Source organism: Acyrthosiphon pisum, chromosome A2, assembly GCF_005508785.2.
Source record: "Acyrthosiphon pisum isolate AL4f chromosome A2, pea_aphid_22Mar2018_4r6ur, whole genome shotgun sequence".
In the NCBI taxonomy this organism is placed as follows: Eukaryota; Metazoa; Arthropoda; class Insecta; order Hemiptera; family Aphididae; genus Acyrthosiphon; species Acyrthosiphon pisum.
In genome coordinates this window covers 84,755,088-84,776,207 of record NC_042495.1, presented here as the reverse complement: position 1 = coordinate 84,776,207, position 21,120 = coordinate 84,755,088, and the positions used below count along the sequence as shown (strand labels likewise).

Sequence of the window (21,120 nt, the reverse complement as noted above, 5' to 3'; positions counted from 1 at the left end):
AATAAACAAAAAAAAAAACACAATATTCACTTGGAGTTTACACTGTCTTAAACATATGTTTTATTCGTTTTAAACAATAACCAAAACGTTAAAAACAAATATTTTAAATTCATGTATTAAACATAACAACCCTGATTGGTGGTTAACTTATTATAAAATAATCCGATTGTTGCGCTACGTTCACATCTTTCTTCACTGTAATAAGTATTTTATTTTCAACTTTTTTGATTTTGCGGAATTATGTATAATGTTGGACCTAGAGCATAATATGCCAATTATTTATTGTGTTTACTTTAGGTTTGTCGCGGAATTTAAACTGTGTACTGTATAGCATAATATATTATTATATACTATTAAAACATGTGCGTATATCGTATAATATTGTCGGAAACGTCAAAACTGATCTTAATATGATGATATGAAGTAACTATTTTAACACCCTGGGGGATATGATATATTATGGATACAAAGGATTTGGACATTTTGACAATGACTTCATTTTTAATCGAAACATAATCAAAATAACGACGCGTGCCGTTTAAGTTGTTTAATGTATATAATTTATTTATTTTAAATAATGTCATAATAATATTATCAAAGCTGTACAATTGTTTTGTAAAATTCTAAAAATAAAAAATAAGTTTATAATTAATAAAAAATTAAAAAATTAAGTGCCTACTTAAATTTAGTGTTAAAACTTATTACCGACTCACTGTACCAATATTATTGTTATACTTACAAGCAAACAAATCATTTACTCGTATTATTTTACCTAACTAGTAAAACTCAATTAATTCTCACAGATTAATCAATAGTTATTGTCATTAATTTTTTTTTATTATTTTATCCTTTTATTTTAATCGTTTGAATAAACTCTAATAATATTGTAAGCTATTATATGTGTATATACTATATTATGATAAGTGTTTAGTTAGTATATTTCATATTTTATAAACATTTATAATTTATAAATTATAATTATACAATTACCGGCTACCGCACATTAATATTTTTAGACTTAATCAATTTAATAGCAAGTATAAGTACTCGTACCTATAGTTATTGCAGCAGCAGTTGTTCATACAAATAATTATAATGTTATATAATGATATAAAATATAAACTTTTATGTTTAATCCCAAATTGAAATATTTTAGAAAAAAGTTACAAATTCCCCGATTCCAGATAACATAATTTATGTAAATTCGAGGTAAGGAAATATTGAAAAGTGCAGGAAAGTCGAACATCCGAATAAACTTTTCAGTGACTAGGGAGTCTTTAGAGAAACATGTATTTTTAATGAAAAAACGCTTCATTCGAAACTGCGGAATTCCTTAACTTTGGTTCACATAAAACAACAAATAATTTAATATTAAATTTTGGACATGTAAGTATATTTAACAGTATTATAGCAGTCCTTTTAATCGTGTAAACATATGTTCGTCCTAATGTGTGTAGCTTTAATGACACTTCAAAAGATACATTTTGTTATTATAATGCTGCCGTAATTATACTAATAAGAAGCACACTGAACAAACAGCTAATTATCAATGAGCAGTGACGCCAGTAACATGTAACTTGTTAGTACAAACTAAAGCGACATTTTGGAAAACATTAAGTATTATATTCTATATCATAATGATCGTGTTGAAAATTAATTCTAAAAATAAAATTTGTCCCAAGCATTTTACTTACGAAAGAATTTTGTATAATACATTTTTCTATGACGTTGTTTCAAAATTATATCCTATACTGATGCTCATTGGAACTCGTAGAATATTAATTGTTCGGAAACATTCATGAATATTAATTTTTCAGATAAATGTTATTAAACTGAATCACTTGAGTTTTATTGATAACAATAATCGTTTAAAACGTGTGTCTGTAGTTACAGTGAATCAATTTTTTTTTTTCGTATAATTTTATAATAATATAATTATTAATATAATATTATCTGGGTTAATTTAAATTACATTTCCGTTTCTTTGTAAATTTTCATGAACAACTAACTTTTTTGAAAAACGAACTAAAATTTAAACGATAATTGCTGCAGTTTTACATCATTATATTATGTAGGTACCTATATAATATAATATAATAGGTACAAGACGTTTAATTACTATACTACATAGGTACCTATTATCTATAGTAATTAATAAAACTTAAGTAATTTAACCTTAAACTAATTGTGTTATAAGTTTATAACTTATAATATTGTAAATATTAAAAGCGTTACTTTTATTTTAAATTAATGTATTTTAACAATATAATATTATACATTTATACCTATACCCAATGTGAATAGAACACAATCATCAAATTAACTATAATACTTAATAGTTATCATCGAACTGATACAATTCGACGTTGTAAAATTAAAGAATGTATTATGTATTCAATCTTTATGTACAATCTATAAATATAGAAAATTGATTGAATTACAATATTGACACAAACTCTGAAAACCAATATAAACACCGAAAAAGTATAACATAAAAAAAAATATTTTTATACTATTAAAACAGGCTTTCAGTGATTAATCATGTTTTGTCATTTTCACGTGTTTAATATGTCAGTAGATTTCTTTCTATAATAATGGTATTTTACGAGGACTACAAGACCGATAAATATAATGAATTTATGATATCTTTATACCTGTATACAATATATATAATATGTAGTGTATCGATAATAGTTAATAATATATATTTATTATTTAAGCCATGAGTATGTCTTATGAACTTTAAAAATCAATACGGACTTACTAACAGTATGTTCAGAGAAAAAGTTTGAAATGTTGATCCGCTCAACTCCAATAACATAAACATCATGCGACATATTAGGTACTATTTTCTCTTATTTTAAAAAAACGTATTTCACCAAGCCATTCAAAAATTATTACCAGTTCTCTGATGCGTCACATCTATTTTGTAAAAAGTCTGACAATTTGAATGTCTGTGTAGAATGGAAAAATATCCGAACAAGCCGCACCAAAACTGTACTGAGCATGCGCACAGAAGAAGTACGCGAGTCTTGTCACCTGTAAAACATTAACAGTTATTATTGAAAGAATAATAGTAAAAAATTAAAAGTTTTGACTTGGACTTAATAATGTGAACTTAAATACATAAAATCGGTAAGCCTCGTGTCGATAACCGAGATATCAGTGATACCAGTGGACATGACGTAAATTTATGTAAAAACCATCTTGACACCAAAAAAATAATATTACTAACGTCAGTTCACATATGTTAATAATTATTCATTACAAATATAGACTTCGCGGGCTTGTAATATTATGAAGTATTTTATACTGTACACGACAGTTTCGGTAATAGTTGTTGAACATCGTTAAATTGTATAAACTCACGATCATAGACGTAGAAAATCACACCAGAGTATAATATCTACAGACTCAGTCACTCAATTAGACTATACACTTGTATAACAACAATATTCAATAATATGCGTTATATACATATAATACCAATACGTTCGCATATACATTAAATGCATTATCTGCTTGATAATAATAGTGTAAAGTTTATCATAGGTAACTAAGCTAACAGTCTATTCATAAAAGCACTTACACCGCGTAAAAATGTTTAAAAAATAAGATGGTTTCACATCAAAAATTAGGTTTCTATTGGCATATTAGAAGGAGATGAAATCGATGCTATATTGGTGTGGAATATATGGGTTCCATTGCAGTTCTCTAATTTTTATCAAATCAATAAAAACAAATTAACAAACACGAGACAATAATTAACCCTGTAAGTAGGTAGTAATTAACAATTTAATCCAAAATTTTTTTTATTTCTTGATAATAATTAAATTGAATGCACTTTACAAAATAAACCCACTTTTTTATTAATCTTCAACGGGCGATTGTAAACTCTCCTGATAGTAAATTCTCCCGGGTTAAGTCCAATACTACCTGACCTTAACATATACACTCTCCCGGGTCTACTTCAGGCGCGAACACAAAAAATATTTAGGGGAGGGGGGGGTTGGTTGTACATCTTCGAACTTATATAATCTAACCTAACAAGAAGTATACGCAATTTCGTTTATAGTACTATTTACCTATTTCTCATAAAAAACGTCATTATTAAAAAAAAATTTTTAATAATTTTTAAAAACATGTAATTTTATAATATAAAATCTAATTTTCGAGGCAGTCTTGCAAATCTGTTAATAGCTTCGTCAATATCAATGTCATAATTTCTATGAATATTCATGAGTGCTAATCCTGTCAGTCGGTCTTGTCCAATATTATTTCTTAAATAGGTTTTCAGTCTCCGCAATATTGAAAATGAATGCTCTGCAGTAACAGTCGTTACAGGCAAAGTAGCTATAATATTGTTAAATTTTATATTTGGATAGAAATCACTTAGACATTTGACTTAATGTAAATAATGAACATTTTGGGCGATCATCATCAGATAAATTTTGCCACTGTGTTTGCCAGATTTTAATCTCAGTATCAAACGTATCAAAATTAGGTAATAATGGTTTGTAAAACAGTGCACATTCCTTAAGTTTGTTTAAATATGTAGTATTTTGAGTTATTTACTTAGGAATTAATGATTGTAAAGTGGACATTACACGATGATGTTTGGAAAACCTGTCTTCTAGTTGAAGAATAAAATGATCCAATAATGGCAAAAAATAGTACGTTTATAGTATTGTTCTCGTGAATCGGCTGGCGTGTTATCTCGACAAGTTTGCCGACCTACTGTTCTAGACAATATAATAGACATAATATCACCTTCAAGCATTGCTTTTTCGCAATCAGATAAAATATTTTTAAAACTCTCATCTGAGTTACTCCTCTTTTCAATTAAAATTGTACGTACGTCATCAACTCGATCATAACAATAAGATAAATCGATATTGACTTTTTGTAATGCTATGCATAGGGGTAAGGTTAGAGAAAATATGTTTTCAATCACGTGTAAAGAAATTACAAAATTTTGTTGTTATTGTAATAAAAATAATATCGGCTACCGTTGGGGTTTCATATGAAATCTATATTTATTTTGATGTGGTCATGCAGTGGTCCGATTGACGATTGTAGATACTGATCGAGCACTAAACAAGAATGTAATTCATATTACGATGGCAATGCGGGAAATTAAATAAAACCAAACTAATGAATAATAAAACTTATTTCGGGGACGAGGTGGCCGAGTGGTCTAAGGCGTCGGTTGCGGCGCAGCCGTCGCTGGTTCGATTCCCGGCCACCGGGCGGCATTTTTCTTCGGGCAAGTCACGGTGTCCGGAGAACAAGTGCCGCCATCCCCCACCCGGGCATGGCAAATACCTACGGGTGCCCACTTGAAAATTCTGCCAAAACCAACACACAAGTGTTACAAAACCTACTAATTTAAAACCCTACCACAAACTACAACTAAAAATCTACTAACAGCTAATGGCCACAGTTGCCGGGCTTCAAAAAGATCAATAAAAAAAAAAAACTTATTTCCTGAAATTTCAAGGGGGGGGGGGTTGAACCCTTAGAACCCCCCTTGTATACGCGCCTGGTCTACTTCAGTATTACTAAGTTAGGGGAGCATGGGGCCCTCATCGGTATAACTATTAACGTCTTCCACATTGGCAATTTCAATTTCTTCGCATAATGTAGTGGAAAGAAAGAAATATGGGGCTGCTGCAGAAATTAAACAAATGGGAATATTTATATAATATAAAATTAAAGTAACACTATAAACAAAAAACACATATTATTTGTGTTATAATAAACGTGAAAAAATACCTCTTTTACAGATAGTACTCTCAGTTTTTGTGATTAAACCCACTTCTTCTGTATACTTACCTCTTTAGGAAATCTATGTACCATAATCTTTTTATGGATCTTACTGATCTTAGGGACTTAGATATTATGACAAAACAACTTGATAATGGTAATAATGATAATAGTTATAATGAAATAAAATACAATGTTTATTAAAAAAAAAAAAAAAAAAAAACATACAATGTAAAATAATACTAAATATAGTATATAATATTATATAGTACTATATATAGGGCGATTTACAAAAATAGTCAATTATATAAAAATAATAATAATAAAAATCAATGTTGCTTTGAGCAATAATATTATAATATAAAATTTAAAATGATAATCACAATCTCTGCAGGGTAGTCAATTCATAGGGTAGCAAAAACATTTAAAACAACTCGAGAGAGCTTACACATTTCCTCCAGGTAAACATAATATTAACCCGGGAGAGTTTAGATATACATTTCCTTTAGGTAAATATAATATTGCCCCGGGAGAGTTTACACACTTTCTTCAGGTAAACATAAAATTGACCCGAGAGAGTTTACTACTTTTAAAAATCGGGAGAGTTTGCCATACATTCGGAAGAGTTTACATTTTTGAATAATTGTAAACACCCAAAAATTTAATAATCAGGTACCCATGACGAAAACCATACCTCAGAATAAGGTAATATAAATTATCAAAATGATACAATCTGAGTTTAAAGTAACAAATTCTATATCTTGGATATTTAGAAACCTTGATAAAGATTTTCGGGTCACGCCTTCTTAGGTCATAGAATCTAGATAAAAATTATAAATAATCAACAAAAAATATGTGTGACTTTTTTTAGAATATTTTTATCACTGGTCTCAGAATCTTAAAACTACTTATAAAGGTTTCATCAGTAGTTGAGTAGTATAATAATATGTATATACCAGTATGGGTACTTATTTCGAATAAAATTACTCTTTTTTTGTGATAAAAATATTAATTGTACCTAATGACGAATAACTAACAGTTATTAGTTAATATTATACTGTATAATAGAAGGATTTTAGTAAAATTCAAAGTTATTAAAATACATAAAATAATATAGTTTAACTTATGTAATAAATACATAAGCCAAGAGAGACATGACCATCGCATAATATAACGACAATAATTACTGAACAATTTTATAATTTTTGATTGATTTCGATAATATCAGAATTATTCCTTCCTTTAAAAAAAAATTCCCACCCTATAAATAGCTGGTTCGTATTTTTTTTTCCATATGAGTTATACTTTGAAATTTTATTTTTATTCAAATATAGGTACATCTAATATCATAGTATAAACATGCATTATGTCTTACAAATAAAAAACTAGTTCTCGTTTTTCTCTGAGTACTCGTTCAGGTAACTATAAAGAGAACCTAATATTGAAAAAAGGGTTAAGTAAACATGAAAGTTCGAGTTGCACACGCCACCTACCTACGCTGTTCTAACTAAAATTAAGTTGTTCGTGCTAAATCTTTAACGAAATGTTTGTTCAGTATACACTATATACAAAGTGCATGCAATATAATATTATGTGCTTGAATAATGAGACTTATTATATATTTTTTTCGTTTATATTATATAATATAATTTACATGTAAGGCAAATAGAATATAATAACCATCACATTATAATAATATGATATATAATATTAATAATTATATCAACAAACAAATCTCAAAAACCCTAAAGTACCTAATATATTAGTTATTTTAATATATTTACTCATTATAATATTATATAAAAAACGACATTATTAAGAAAAAAATAATATATTATTATAAGACTTTAATTCTATATTTATATATTTTAAGCACACGTTTTCTTGCTGTTTAAATTGAACAGATGGTTACTAGACTTCTAGTTGACCTTTGTTTTTCTTGAAGTAAAGATTTTAGTAAAATACAAATTATATTTAATTTTTTTTTAGTATTTCATAAGAACCTATAATATTTTTGCTATGATTAAGGTCTTTCTTTGTCATAAATTCTCTGTTGAGAGTTCAAAACAAATAATACAGCGTTGGCTGATAAATAAACAATTTATAAAGCTTTTTAAGTAGTTTTTATACACAGTAGTTTTTTAGTCATTATTCCTAATTTATTATTTTTCCTTACGTCCCACGAGAACGCTAATTTAAATTGTATTCATATTTTTCAGCATCAATGGCTATTTTGTCTAATAGATTTTTTTCTTTTTTTAGATTTACGATACATTTCTGAGGTTACATATTTCCTAATAGATTACTAAACTAAACAACCAGACAGGTTATAATCTTCGTTAAATATAAATTTAAATTATGTAATTATTATGTAATTTAAATTTAACGAAGATTATAACATTATTATGCATAAAATATTTAATAATAATAACATCTATATTAATAGTGTTTCATTATTTTGATGTTTTCTAAAATAATTGCTCTTTAATACAGTTAATACAATATATAATGGGATATTGTAAATTGCAATTGCTATCCAAATGTCCACAACAAAACAGTGCATCCAAATAAGTAAAAAAATGTGAAAATTACGATTAACGAGGTTCTGCTACAAACTGTAGCGATGGGCAATTCTTGAAAGTGAATACATTTTTGAATCGATTTAAATCGAAATGAAAAAAATCATTATCAAAAAATCATTTTTACCAAAGATTGATTCACACTTTAACATAATATTATATTACTATATTAGGATCGGTGTCTAAAAAAAATAAATCTAAATATCGATATGACGATGTATATGGGAAAACATCCAACATACATAAGCTGTCGGTTCAGTATGCATGCACACTGCAGCAGAACTTCCTATCTAAAAAAAAAATATCTGATTCTTACAGAATTTAATTGATTCAATAAAAGATCGGTGCATATGAGATCGATTAAACGATCAATTATTTTATCACATTATTACTATCTAGTTATTTATCAAATTTATGTGTATATTATTAATACCTACCTACTCATTTCGTGATAAATCCAGAAAAAAAATATTCGATATTCGGCAAATCAAAGGTCAGTTATAGATTAATGTGTTTATTATTTTTATGCGCGTAGTATATTTATGTTTATAGTTAAACGGTAAAAAGTTCGATGAAAAAAATTATGGAAAAGAAGTCAAAGGATAAAATGATTTAGAAAAAATATTATTTATTAGGTATATACATAATTATTAAGTATGCATTCATCATTATCATAACTATTATTGTACAATTATTCGTACCTATATTAATTATAATTATAACCATTTACCTAATATAAGTTAATTATTTAATATAATACTGATCCCTAGTCCCTACTAATTTTTCGTAAATAATATAATATATTTTGTAACTATTGTACACACCGAGTTTGGTCTAAAACAACTGTTGCGCATTCGTGTTAGGAACTTATATTTTATTATAAATAAGATAAAAAATTTTTTTTTTAAATTTTTTTTTGACTTGACAGTTTTTGGGGTGGCTCAGTTTTTAAAAGTTGTGTCTTTTTCTAGACTAACCAATATTAACCCGAATAATAACGGTTATTAAAACCCGGACGTTTGTTTAAATTTTTTATCCCGTTGTTTCAACACCCGAATACATCCAGCACCTGAAACCCGAATAAATGATGCGGGTGCTAAGCCCTGGTTTTAATTTATTGTTCAACGTTCCATAAATATATATTATATTTTAATCACTTTCATGGAAAAATGCTATGCAGTAATACTGTACCTACTCCGAGGATTCTTTATCCTGAGGCCAGGTGTTTTTATTCCATAATTTGTTTTAATTAAATTGTGTAGGTAGGAGGTGAAGATTGTTAATCAAGGAAGTATTTAAACTCTGCTGAATGTTATAATCCCAGTGTTGATACATGGACACCAGTGGCTAAAATGTGTGTACGTCGAAGTCGTGTTAGTGTAGGAGTTTTAGATGGTGTACTGTATGCAGTAGGTGGTTCTGATGGATCGAATATTCTGAGTAGTGTTGAAGCATACAGACCAAGTACAGGAGTTTGGACTAGGATTACTGACATGAATTTCTGTCGACAATTGGCTGGTATCTATGATCTATCGTATAATATATAATATATTCAACATTATTTTATGAAACATTTTTTTTTAAAATTATATTAAGTTTAAGTTAATTTTTAAATATAGGAGTAGTTGCATTAAATGATCTATTGTATGTCGTCGGTGGAAACAATGGATATAGTTAATTGGATTCTGCGGAGTTTTACAACCCCGACACCAAACCTAGACCATGGTCACATCTTCAATGAATGTTGCACGAGCCTTAGCAGGAGTAGTAGCCATTGGTAGGCCACAACATTTTAAAAATTATTAGCATTCTTGTTTTAATTTGATACAATATAATACAATTTTCTTATATTGTTTAATGAAACATTTATTGTTTTTCTTTTTATTTTACAGTTTTTGATTGTTTTATGAACATCTTTTCGTATTATAATATTCGTCGATATCACGAAAATTTTCAAATAATGTTATTATTAAAAATGTATAAAATAATTATAGTTTCTATAGCTATAGATTAACAATTAAAAATCAGGTTTCTCATAAGCAGTTAAAAGTTAAAACTGTAACAAACAAATTTAAATTATATTTATACCTTAACACAGTTTTTTTTTTTATAGATACGTAATCTTAAGTTAAAATTCAGATGAATTTAGAGAATTTAACGGAGAATTACTGTTTTAGTGATATTATTGTTTAAATTTAAAATATTATTCTTCGGACTTGAAACTTTTAAAGTAGGTAAGTATATTATATATTTTATACACACCATGGCATTTTCAAATTCGTTCGTCAAAAATTAATTCAACGGCTACCCGTCCCTCCCGTTCTTCTTTAATTTATAGAATTTTATTTTTCACAAAATTATTTATTGGGCCCTCTGTTATAAGTTTGAAGCTTACTTGATGATGATAAATAAAATAAATTATTAACATGGAAAAACTTAGTGAAGAGGCTATCGGCATTCCAGTGAATGTATTTCATCGTGAAATTTATAAAGTTTAAGTGTGTCTTTACTACTTACCAACTCATTTTATGAAAACTACTCGAAAAATCAATGTTTAGTTAGTTGAATGGGTTTATTATTTTGATGTGCATAATATAGTGTAATTAGTATAAATATGTAACATACGTATACGTATTATTATGTTATGTAGGTATAGTGTCGGTTCATTAAATAACACAATTGCGTGCAATTTCGGCAAATCGCTCACAATAGGTACCTATCATTGCCGGAGATTGAGTCAATGATATAGCTAGCATGTTTTATAACGGTAGTATAATCGAACAAAATTTAACGATATTACGTTGTAATACATTATCGTCAATTAATGATTTTAAAATGTACATATAAATTACATTTTCTGTACCTAATTTATGTATTTTATCTAACCACTGTGAGTAAAATAGAAATGAGTTACTGACATAATATCATTTAGCGATAACTGATACGTTATTATGAAAATATTTTCTAGAGGGAACAGTGGAACAGGAAAACAACGACCATTTTTATAAATGATTTTCATCACCTAGTCAGGAAAATAATCTCTATGTTTAAAAGGATACCGTGACTGACTGACAGATATATAACACACAGTGGACAGTGAGTATTTATGTTATTTAGATTTTAGATAAATGCATTGGTAAGAAAAGTTGGTCAAGTTGTCGATGAAAAGGATTGCCGCATCCAGCGGTTAAAAATATTAGATTGATTGATATAATATAGTACCTTATAAGTTATAAGATGTATTTCATAGATTGTGAAGTTCTTATAGCGTATTCTATATAAACCGTAAAATACATATTATTGTAGTAGGAAATAAACTCGAAGAAGAACTATTGCCGATATAAGACATGGTACTGCTGAACAAGAAAAATAAGAATATTCACAAAAATAAGAATTTTTTTTATTAAAATTTTTTTTTTAAAAAAAAACGCTTGAAATGTTTTTAGAATAATAACATAAAATAATTAAAATCCACAAATACATTTATTCTACAATATAATATTATAATATATAACACCTATCTTTAAGGTAATAAGGTATTTAATAAATATAATATAGTGTAGTTGTATAAAACCTTGTCGATTTGTGGTAAAATATAAATAATTCATCGTTTTATTTAAATATTTTATTTCATTGAAAACAAATCTTGATATATTTTTTTTAAGTAAACACATAAAATACCCATCATTAGTTGATACCTACTCACAATTTTATTAATCGTCATTCGTCTTTTTTTAAAATTTTTAATCTATGTTTTTTTTAAATAATATTATAATGTAACAGCTTGTTGCATCATTAAGATTTAAGTTATTCGTAAGAGTAGGTATACGAACTATTCATTATATAATTTATAAAACAATTTAGAATACCTAAAAAATAATATGACCAGTAAATAATAAACCACGAGTGGGAGTCGCGCATGCGTTTTATAGGTATTCGTTTTCTTCTTAAATAATGGTAATAATGTATTGTTGTATAATATGTGTACGTATATTATACTTTAAGTTTGTTTGCTTCGGAGGATTTGAAACCAGCAGGGTGTTATAACTCTTTTTTAAAAGTTTTGGGAATTTTCAATACTAACATTGTTCCTTATCTCGCAGGTAAGAGTATAGATACCTACGCCATACATTTAAATAAATTGCATTGACATTTTCGTCTACAACACTAGGGAATATTCAAATAGGATATTAGGTTCTTTATAAAATATTAAACTCGATTCAAACCGTGCGTCAAATACCTATTATTACTCACTTCACGCGCGCGAAAACATTCTATAATACCTATGTAGTGTTTTAAAATACCTACACGTACATTTTACATTGTGTATATAATAATATTATGAACACTTGTTGGAAATATATTATACTTTCTTCATTATATTGTCGACACGATATTGCATATGACATACAGGGTGAATCACGCCACGCACGCTCACCCAATTTTTTTCATTTCATACCGAATTTATAGTAATATTTTGATTTTTGGATTTTCTATTGAACCTTCCTATTATTACCTTATTTTCGAATTCTTCAAATTGTTTATACTTTTTAAGAAGTGTTCTGATGTGGTGATTTAAACTTTGGGTATTTCAAATGAGAACTCCCCCCCCCCCCCCGATTTTGTACTGTGAAATATTTAGTAGATAATTTTTTTTGAACATTTTTATGTAAATACCTAATTCAAAATTCAAAAGCACAGCTCATCAGTTATAAAATGTTAATAAAATAGAAAATATATATACTATGAATAGTAATCCTTAAAAACGGTTTTACAAAAATATAAAATAGCCGATTCAACATTGGTCATTGGATCTAGTATTTGTTATAGGTACATGGACAGATTTTATAAATTATATAAATATTGATGGATAAATATAAATTTAAAATTACTAAAATTGTCAATTCACCATAGCCCGTATATAATGCTCAATCGTGGACCTATTATCTTTAGTGCACAATGTTAAATAACTCAAAAACTACTCGTTTGCATCTCAACGGAACACTCCTTAAGTAGTATAAAAATTTCAATAATTTCAATAGTCTTTAAGTATATTTAAAAATTTAAAAATTAGAACAGCATTGTTGAAGAAGAAAAAGAGGGTGATCATGCTATATGAATCATCCTGTATAATGTATTCGGAGACTCAGAGTAGATTTTACGTGATCGTGGGAAGGGGTGGCAGGGATGAAATGTTATCCGATGGGTCCAATAACGGTCTTCGTATGGGGTCTGAAGTTATTTTATTGTTTGCCGCATCTATACTGTACTATATATAATATTATAATGTAAAAACATGTACACCTACACCGAAAAAGTCAAAATCTTTACTTACCAAAAGGAAAAGTGTATTTGTTTCAAAATGTAAGTCTGTGTAAGTAGTTTCAGCGTAATTGATGTCTAAAAGTAAAATGCTCTTGTCAAAAATATATTTATCACTCACCAGTAAATTTCAGACCGACCTGAGGGGACACGGTCGACACAACAACGCTTTTGATTGTGCGTAGGTATTCCGTACAATGAATTATTGCACATATAATATTATATTTTTAACAGGCGTATGATACATTCTTATTATATACTAGGGGATTTTCCTCCTAATCACTACGCTCTTCTGGATTTTGGCCAACCACCTCAGGGTATTATGTAAAATGTTTTTTTATTTTAATACTCATAAAGTCATAACTTTCACTGTTCTTTTTTTTAATTTTAATTTTTTTCTTTATTGCCTAGGCAGTCATACAACACTAGAAAATATTTTGAAAACATTTTTCTACAGACATAATACGACATGTATACCAAATTGCGCTTAAGGTTATAATGTATCCTGCTTTTATTTATAATCTGTATTCTGTATATGTGTAAGATGTCACAGTCTCTAACATTTAGAGTAAAGACCTGAGGATTGTTTAGCTATTAAACCCCCAGGGTATTGAACCAAAATAATAGTAATAAAAACGTAATTCATATAGTCAAAAGTATTTATTTCACGTACAATAAACAATAAATTATAACATAGGTAAGTTCATAAAATTCCCAAATTTCCAATGTCAGTATAAATCCTTAGTTATACATAATAATATGGGCAATCGTTGTACGGTTATAGTTTGTAGAAGTATAATATATTCCAATAAAAAACATCCACAGAGCTCCGTCTAAAAAAAAACATTGAGTATAAAAAAGCTCTGAAAATTGTCTTATCATTTTATAGTCTTTGAACTACAGATATAGTTTATGCTAAAATAGTCTGCTAAATAATGAAACTTAGCTTGGCCACTATAAACACTTGATTTACTACTACTTGAATTACTAACATTTTAAAATATCAATAACCTACATGTATTCCAAATCCATTATAATGCATATAATCTTTGTACTTAAAAATGCAGAATTTAAAAACAACTCGTTCAAAATTTGATTTTGATACGTCAACATTTTCAGAAAAATTATCCATTATATTATAATAATTTCCAGTAAAAAAGTGTAATACAGACATCTGTATCTCCACAGAACAATCTGTAAGTACTAAGTAGTACCATTGAGTATATATCTATCTATACTCGATGGTAGTACAAATATATCTCGAAATATTAAAAATATAGTTTTTATAGAGATATTTGATAGATCTATAGAGTATAGATATAATTTATTTTTTTTATTGGTCTTAAGCCAATGACCTACATTTTTTACATAAACATGATTGTGTATATTTTACCTTTTTGTAGTATTGAGAAAATACAACACGATTGTGTACAACAGATATTTTATATTGTGGGTTTTAAAATAATTCATATTTATTGGTCTATAATAATTTACTTACAATATTAATACGTAGATATCTAGTACAGTAGTGCCTATATAAATATATACAATAAATATGAATTAAACACAATATTATATCATATCATATATTTTAGTATTTATGTAAGTACCTACCTACATTTTGATTTTGATAAACCGACATTTTTAAAAAATTATCCACCAAATAATTTACAGTAAAAAAGAGAAAACAGATGTATCCATTGTCCATAGAACACACGTCTTTAAGTAAGTTATTCAAATGAATCTCAAGATATTAAAAATTTGGTAATTTAGATATATTTATAAGTTCCAAAATCAGATTTTTAATAATTGCACTGTTCAAGGAAAACGAAGTAAGAATGTTCGGTGAATCACATTGTTATTATGTTTGTCATTTAAAAACATAAAACATAACTTTAATATTCTAATATCGTGCTGACAGCCGTCTTCGCTCAGAATGTTTTTTCGTATACAATGATTTTATTTATCAGCTGTTCGATTCGAATAACTCGCGCGCGGCCAATTACAGTTATCTGCAGTTGACCTATGCCGCCGCTGACGATATCTAAACCGGTATGAACAAGGCGTGATTATCCCAACACTCACACACGCGTTACACACGCACACGCACACTCACACTTATTCAAACATTGGTATAACCAGCTGTTAAATAATCACTAATAATATTTGATAATATAGTTTTTCTCGTATTAATATAATATTATAATATTATACGAAACAAAAGTGCCACATTCTATTGTTTTCGTTGTTGTTATTCGTGCAAAGTGTTTGTTATGAGTATATAATAAGGTCTACGATTATATTAAATTATTTTTTCGTTGTAAAAATTAAGCAGTGTTTATATTATTGTAACGTACACGCAAATCCCGACGTAATTTTTCGTATATCCGTAAGTAAGCGCAAACTGCCATATAGGTACGAAATATTTATAATTATTGACTTGTTGCGTACGACTCCTACTCCACCCGCACAATTAGTTGTAATATATCAGTGGCATAGCCAGGATTTTTTTTCGGGGGGGAGGCTAGTCAACTTTTACACTTTTACATATTATTAAATACGTACCTACTAGCACAGATAGATAGCTGAAAAGTTTTAATACTTATAGTACATTTTTAAATATTTTAAATACGATTTAAGACTTTTTGAGCGACTATCATAGACCATAAAAATCATTTTTAAATTTTCTTAAGATTTCGCGGGGAGGGAGGGCTGCAGCCCCCTCAGTCCCTCACCTGGCTACGCCACTGTAATATATAATATAACATAATATAGTCGGGGGATGATCTCAGCGTTATAACGAGACCCTGGGAATACAATAGTCAATATTAATAATTGTAACATTTAGCATAGACCACATGACGTGTCAGGAGGGCCACCGCAAAGAACTACGACGAAATAGTAAAATATTATATACTGTGGGAAGTCCTCGTGCTGAATAAGATTATCTTAATAGTCCAGCTTGGCCCTATGACAAGATTACATAATACCTACTTAATTAACGAAACCCCGCATCGATAATAAAATGACCACCTACGGGCACATCTGCAGACCAATGGCCACATATGAATATAGCTAATAGTAGCGAATTCGGGGAGGCAACCCATTGACCGTGGGAGCGGTGGCACGTCCATGAACTTGGCCCACCCACATCAACAAATACACATCAAAAGTATGCCAAAAAATAGCGAATAATTAGCAAGTAATAGCTTTTTGGTTTTCAAAATTAGCAAGTTATTTTCACATTTTATATGATCAGTTTTTAATTAGGTGGGCCAACTTCAGGTAGCCCACCCACTTTATCCAGTCCGATCCAAAAAATGTGCCAAAAATAGCGAATAATTAGCACTACAATCGTAAGGGATAAGTAGATAATAGAGTCTTGTCATCGTCACCTGTAAGCGGATTATATGCTATACAGACTATTGTATTTAGCATGTGATAAAATAGCCTTTACTGATAGTGACATAGTGTGTATTATATTATTATTTGTGCAACAACTATTATTACTTGTATTATTGGCCAAATTCTTAATTATTTGTGTTTGTCCCAGTTATATAATTTAGGTTGATCTCTTATATACGAGTGTATTATTATTATTATTATTATTTTAAGTTACAATGTTTATACTTTTATAGGTAGCAACAGCTGGCCAGTCCGCTAACTGGTGTATCCGTAACTCGTGAGTTATTCTTTATTATTATTTTTAATGTTATACCTATTATAATTATTATTGATATGAAATATCTTTTGGCGTTGGTGTAATACCATCGGTCGTGCGTCATGGCAAGACGGTGTGGAATTCAGTATTTGTAAATTAAATTACCGTATATTTTAATGTCTGTATATAGTGACTTCAAAATTACCGTTTTTTCGATAAAATTACAGTACGGTACAATTTTCATGAACATGTTAAAGTGGAAGGATATAATTTGATTTTTCGATATTCCGATATTCGCATCATTACTCAAAACATAACTATGAAACGATCCAAAAAAACGTGATATACTACCCATGAACAATAGTATAAATAATATAATTAACTTATTAGTTTTTGTTGAATTTTAAATTTAAATTAATTTTGAATTTTTATTTATTATTATTATTATTGATAATTATAACTTATAAGTTATAATTGATTTGTAAATCGATATCATACCATGTTTTTAGTCTTAAAGCCCCCTCAATTCCTGGACTTAATATAAAATTGACAATGCAAAATACAAAGCAAATACCAGAACCCAGTAAATGGGAACCAAAAAAGTACGTGTATAGTAAATCGTCTTATGCGGAGATATTCAAAGTATTACAATCCTTACGCAAGTAGGTAGTAAGTGATTTCAACTGTTAGATGAATATTAGTATGGATTTTTTAATTTTAGAGACGAGATTTTTTGTGATATTAAACTAGAAACAGATGATGGAACAATTATATACGGTCATAAAGTTGTTTTAGCATCGGCTTGTCAATATTTCCATGCAATGTTCACAAATTTTGAAGAAAAGGATCAAGATCTTGTTGCTATGAGACAGTTGGATTCTTCTGCCTTACAGCTCTTAGTGAACTTTATTTATTCGGGAAAAATCCTGGTCACTGAAAAAAATGTACAGGTAGTAATGGATTAAGTTAGATTTCATTAAAGATTTCAACGTTTTTGAAATTATTTATTCTTTTATATCTCAAGGTTTTATTATCAGCTTCAAATCTCTTGCAGCTTCAAGAAGTAAAAGATGCTTGCTGTGATTTTTTAAAGTCACAACTGTGCCCTAAAAATTGTATTGATATAAATGCATTAGCTGATTTATATAACTGTACGGAATTGTTGACAAGTTCAGAATTATATATTCAACAACACTTTTCGTATGAAATATTATTTATTATTTTGATTCTATAAGGAAATTGTAGTTATTATTATTATATTTTGATTCTTAGAGAAGTGGTTGAAGGAGACGAGTTCTTATCTTTATCATCCGAACAAGTATTTAAGTTGATTTCCAGTGATGGACTTAAAGTTCCATCTGAAGAAAATGTAGGCAAACTAAAATTGATTAATATTGTATCTTAATACAAGGGAAAAAAATAATTAACCTATTTACATAATATATTTTGGTAGTCTAATTAATTTATTACTACCAATGTTTCTTGTTGTAGGTATTTGAATGTGTTATTCGATGGGTAAAACATGATTTGGGTTCCAGAAAATGTATTTTGCCCCAATTAATGGAACATGTACGTTTACCATTAACATCGAAAAATTACATATTGACCAAAGTAGTTAAGGAACCTCTTATTAATAATTGTCTTAAATGTAAGTTTCTTATTAAAATATATTTATATTGTGAATGAAATCATATTTTAAATATTTATAATTTTTAAGGTAAAGATTACGTAATTGAGGCATTACATTTTCATTTACTTAATAATTCAGATGATCTTATCCCTTTTACACAAATCAGCCGGATTAAATCTAGACAGTATAGTGGTTTTGATAAAGTATGATTCCATTATGATTTATTCATCTTTCCATTATTTTAATCGATTTATTTGTAACAGGTTATTTTTGTGGTTGGTGGAATTGGGATTTCAGCAAATAGTAGTACAGAATGGTATGACCCGAAAATCAACCGATGGCAAATTGGACCAAAAATGATTACACCCCGCCGTAGTGTTGGTCTAGCTGTAGTAAAAAATAATTCCGTGTTTGCAGTGGGTGGTTTTTATAACAATTCACTTCATTGTTCTGTTGACGTACTAGATTTATCTTCAGAATCACCTTGTTGGAAACCAACCATTGATATGTCAGTTAAACGAGGACTTTTAGGTGTAGGTGTAATAGATAATTGTGTATATGCCGTAAGTTATGTTGAAATATTATTTATTAGTTTATTAGTCATTTTTTTATAAAGTAGGTACATTGGTACATATAAATCATATAATAAATTCAAGGTTGGCGGTTTTGATGGTGAGAGTTGTTTAAATAGTGTAGAAGTTTTCGACAGCGTTACTCAAAAATGGCGTATGGTATCCAGTATGTCTACTAGAAGAAGTAGTGTTGGTATTGGAGTACTGAATAATCTTTTATATGCGGTAAACTAATATTTTATTTCACGATAAATGCATTCAATTTTTTATTCCTAGAATTGTCATAATTGTAAAAAAATTTCCCCGAAGAACAATCACGGAATATATATCCATAGTAAAATGTTTAGATAATTTAAAATATTAAATTAAAAAGTAAATAATTTACTAATTAAACCATTTTTTGGTATGCAATAATATTGTAGATATTATTATCTAGGGTACGGCATTTTTAAAGTTGTCTTCATTCAATTGTGTATAGGTAGGAGGTTATTCAGGGTATTCAGAGCATAGATTAAACTGTGTTGAATGTTATCATCCCAGTATTGATAGATGGACACCAATTGCAAAAATGTCTGTATGTCGCAGTGCTGTGGGAGTTGGAGTTTTAGATGGTGTAATGTATGCTGTGGGCGGTTATGATGGAATAGAAGTTCATAGTAGTGTTGAAGCATACAGACCAAGTACTGGAGATTGGACTAATATCGCAGACATGCATTTGTGTAGACAAAATGCAGGTAATTATTAATCGTTTAATGATTCTAAATTATTTTATTTTATTAAAAATATATTTAATTTGAGTTAATTTTTCAATTTAGGAGTAGTTGCATTTGATGGTTTATTGTATGTCGTCGGTGGTAGTGACGGAACTTCTACTTTAGATTCTGTAGAATTTTACAACCCCGACACCAATACCTGGACCATGGTCACAGCGACAATGAATATTGCACGAACTTTTTTAGGAGCAGTAGCCATTGATAGGCCACGACATTTTAAAATTTAAATATTTAAGTATTTTTATACAATATAATATATTTATATTTTCTTATGTTGTATGAGAGTATGTTTATTTTTTTTCTATTTATTTTACTGCAGATATTGAATATTTTATTAAACGATTTTGTTTTGATATACATTTATAGCCATTGATATAATGATATGACACCATATTCTTAAATATCATAGTATACGATACATAATTTTATTTGTATAAATATTTATCTACATTATATAATAATATTACATTTTTTTTTGTTTTTCTATTAATTGTACAGTTTTTACTGTTTTACTAACAAATGTTCTCTATTCGACAATATTATGTAAATTGCAAATAATGTTGCCATTAAAAAATGTATAAAATGTTTAATTTTTATAGCTAAGGATAGAAAATTAAAAACAAAGTTTCTCATAAGTGTTTAATACTGACATCATAAAATATAAAAAATATATAAGTACTTAAACACAATTTTTTTTTTATAGATATTTCAAGTGTAGATTTTGATGAAATTAGGCATATATTCAAATGGCGTTGTAATAATTTACTTATTTATCAAACACAAAAAATCGCTTTTTTTATTGACACTTAGTAAATTT

At 28.2% G+C, this 21,120-nt stretch overlaps 2 protein-coding genes across 9 annotated transcripts in view; one reads left to right on the top strand and one right to left on the bottom strand.

The window, feature by feature from the left end:
* The window catches only part of LOC100570020, a 231,206-nt gene that overhangs the window by 69,866 nt on the left and 140,220 nt on the right, over positions 1 to 21,120 (bottom strand). For 6 of the 7 annotated variants that reach the window (XM_029490506.1, XM_029490504.1, XM_029490503.1 and 3 more), the window contains one exon: positions 2,902 to 3,039. The gene's annotated coding sequence lies outside the window, so the exon portion shown is untranslated. Of the gene's footprint in view, positions 1 to 2,901; positions 3,040 to 13,680; positions 14,664 to 21,120 lie in introns of those variants that run through there. The other variant, XM_029490509.1, reaches the window with a different exon arrangement.
* Positions 15,858 to 20,615, top strand: LOC100160428 (ring canal kelch homolog). Of its 2 annotated transcripts, none has more exons than XM_003247887.4 (12): positions 15,858 to 16,056; positions 17,306 to 17,349; positions 17,838 to 17,990; positions 18,050 to 18,278; positions 18,353 to 18,528; positions 18,601 to 18,697; positions 18,820 to 18,976; positions 19,046 to 19,161; positions 19,222 to 19,521; positions 19,615 to 19,755; positions 20,009 to 20,264; positions 20,346 to 20,615. In XM_003247887.4, exons 3-12 carry the CDS (start codon positions 17,881 to 17,883, stop codon positions 20,528 to 20,530), a joined length of 1,767 nt encoding a protein of 588 aa, XP_003247935.1. In that variant the 5' UTR covers positions 15,858 to 16,056; positions 17,306 to 17,349; positions 17,838 to 17,880; the 3' UTR covers positions 20,531 to 20,615. The 2 variants fall into 2 exon arrangements, with proteins under 2 accessions (XP_003247935.1, XP_016663969.1); XM_016808480.2 differs by having other exon boundaries at positions 15,858 to 16,082.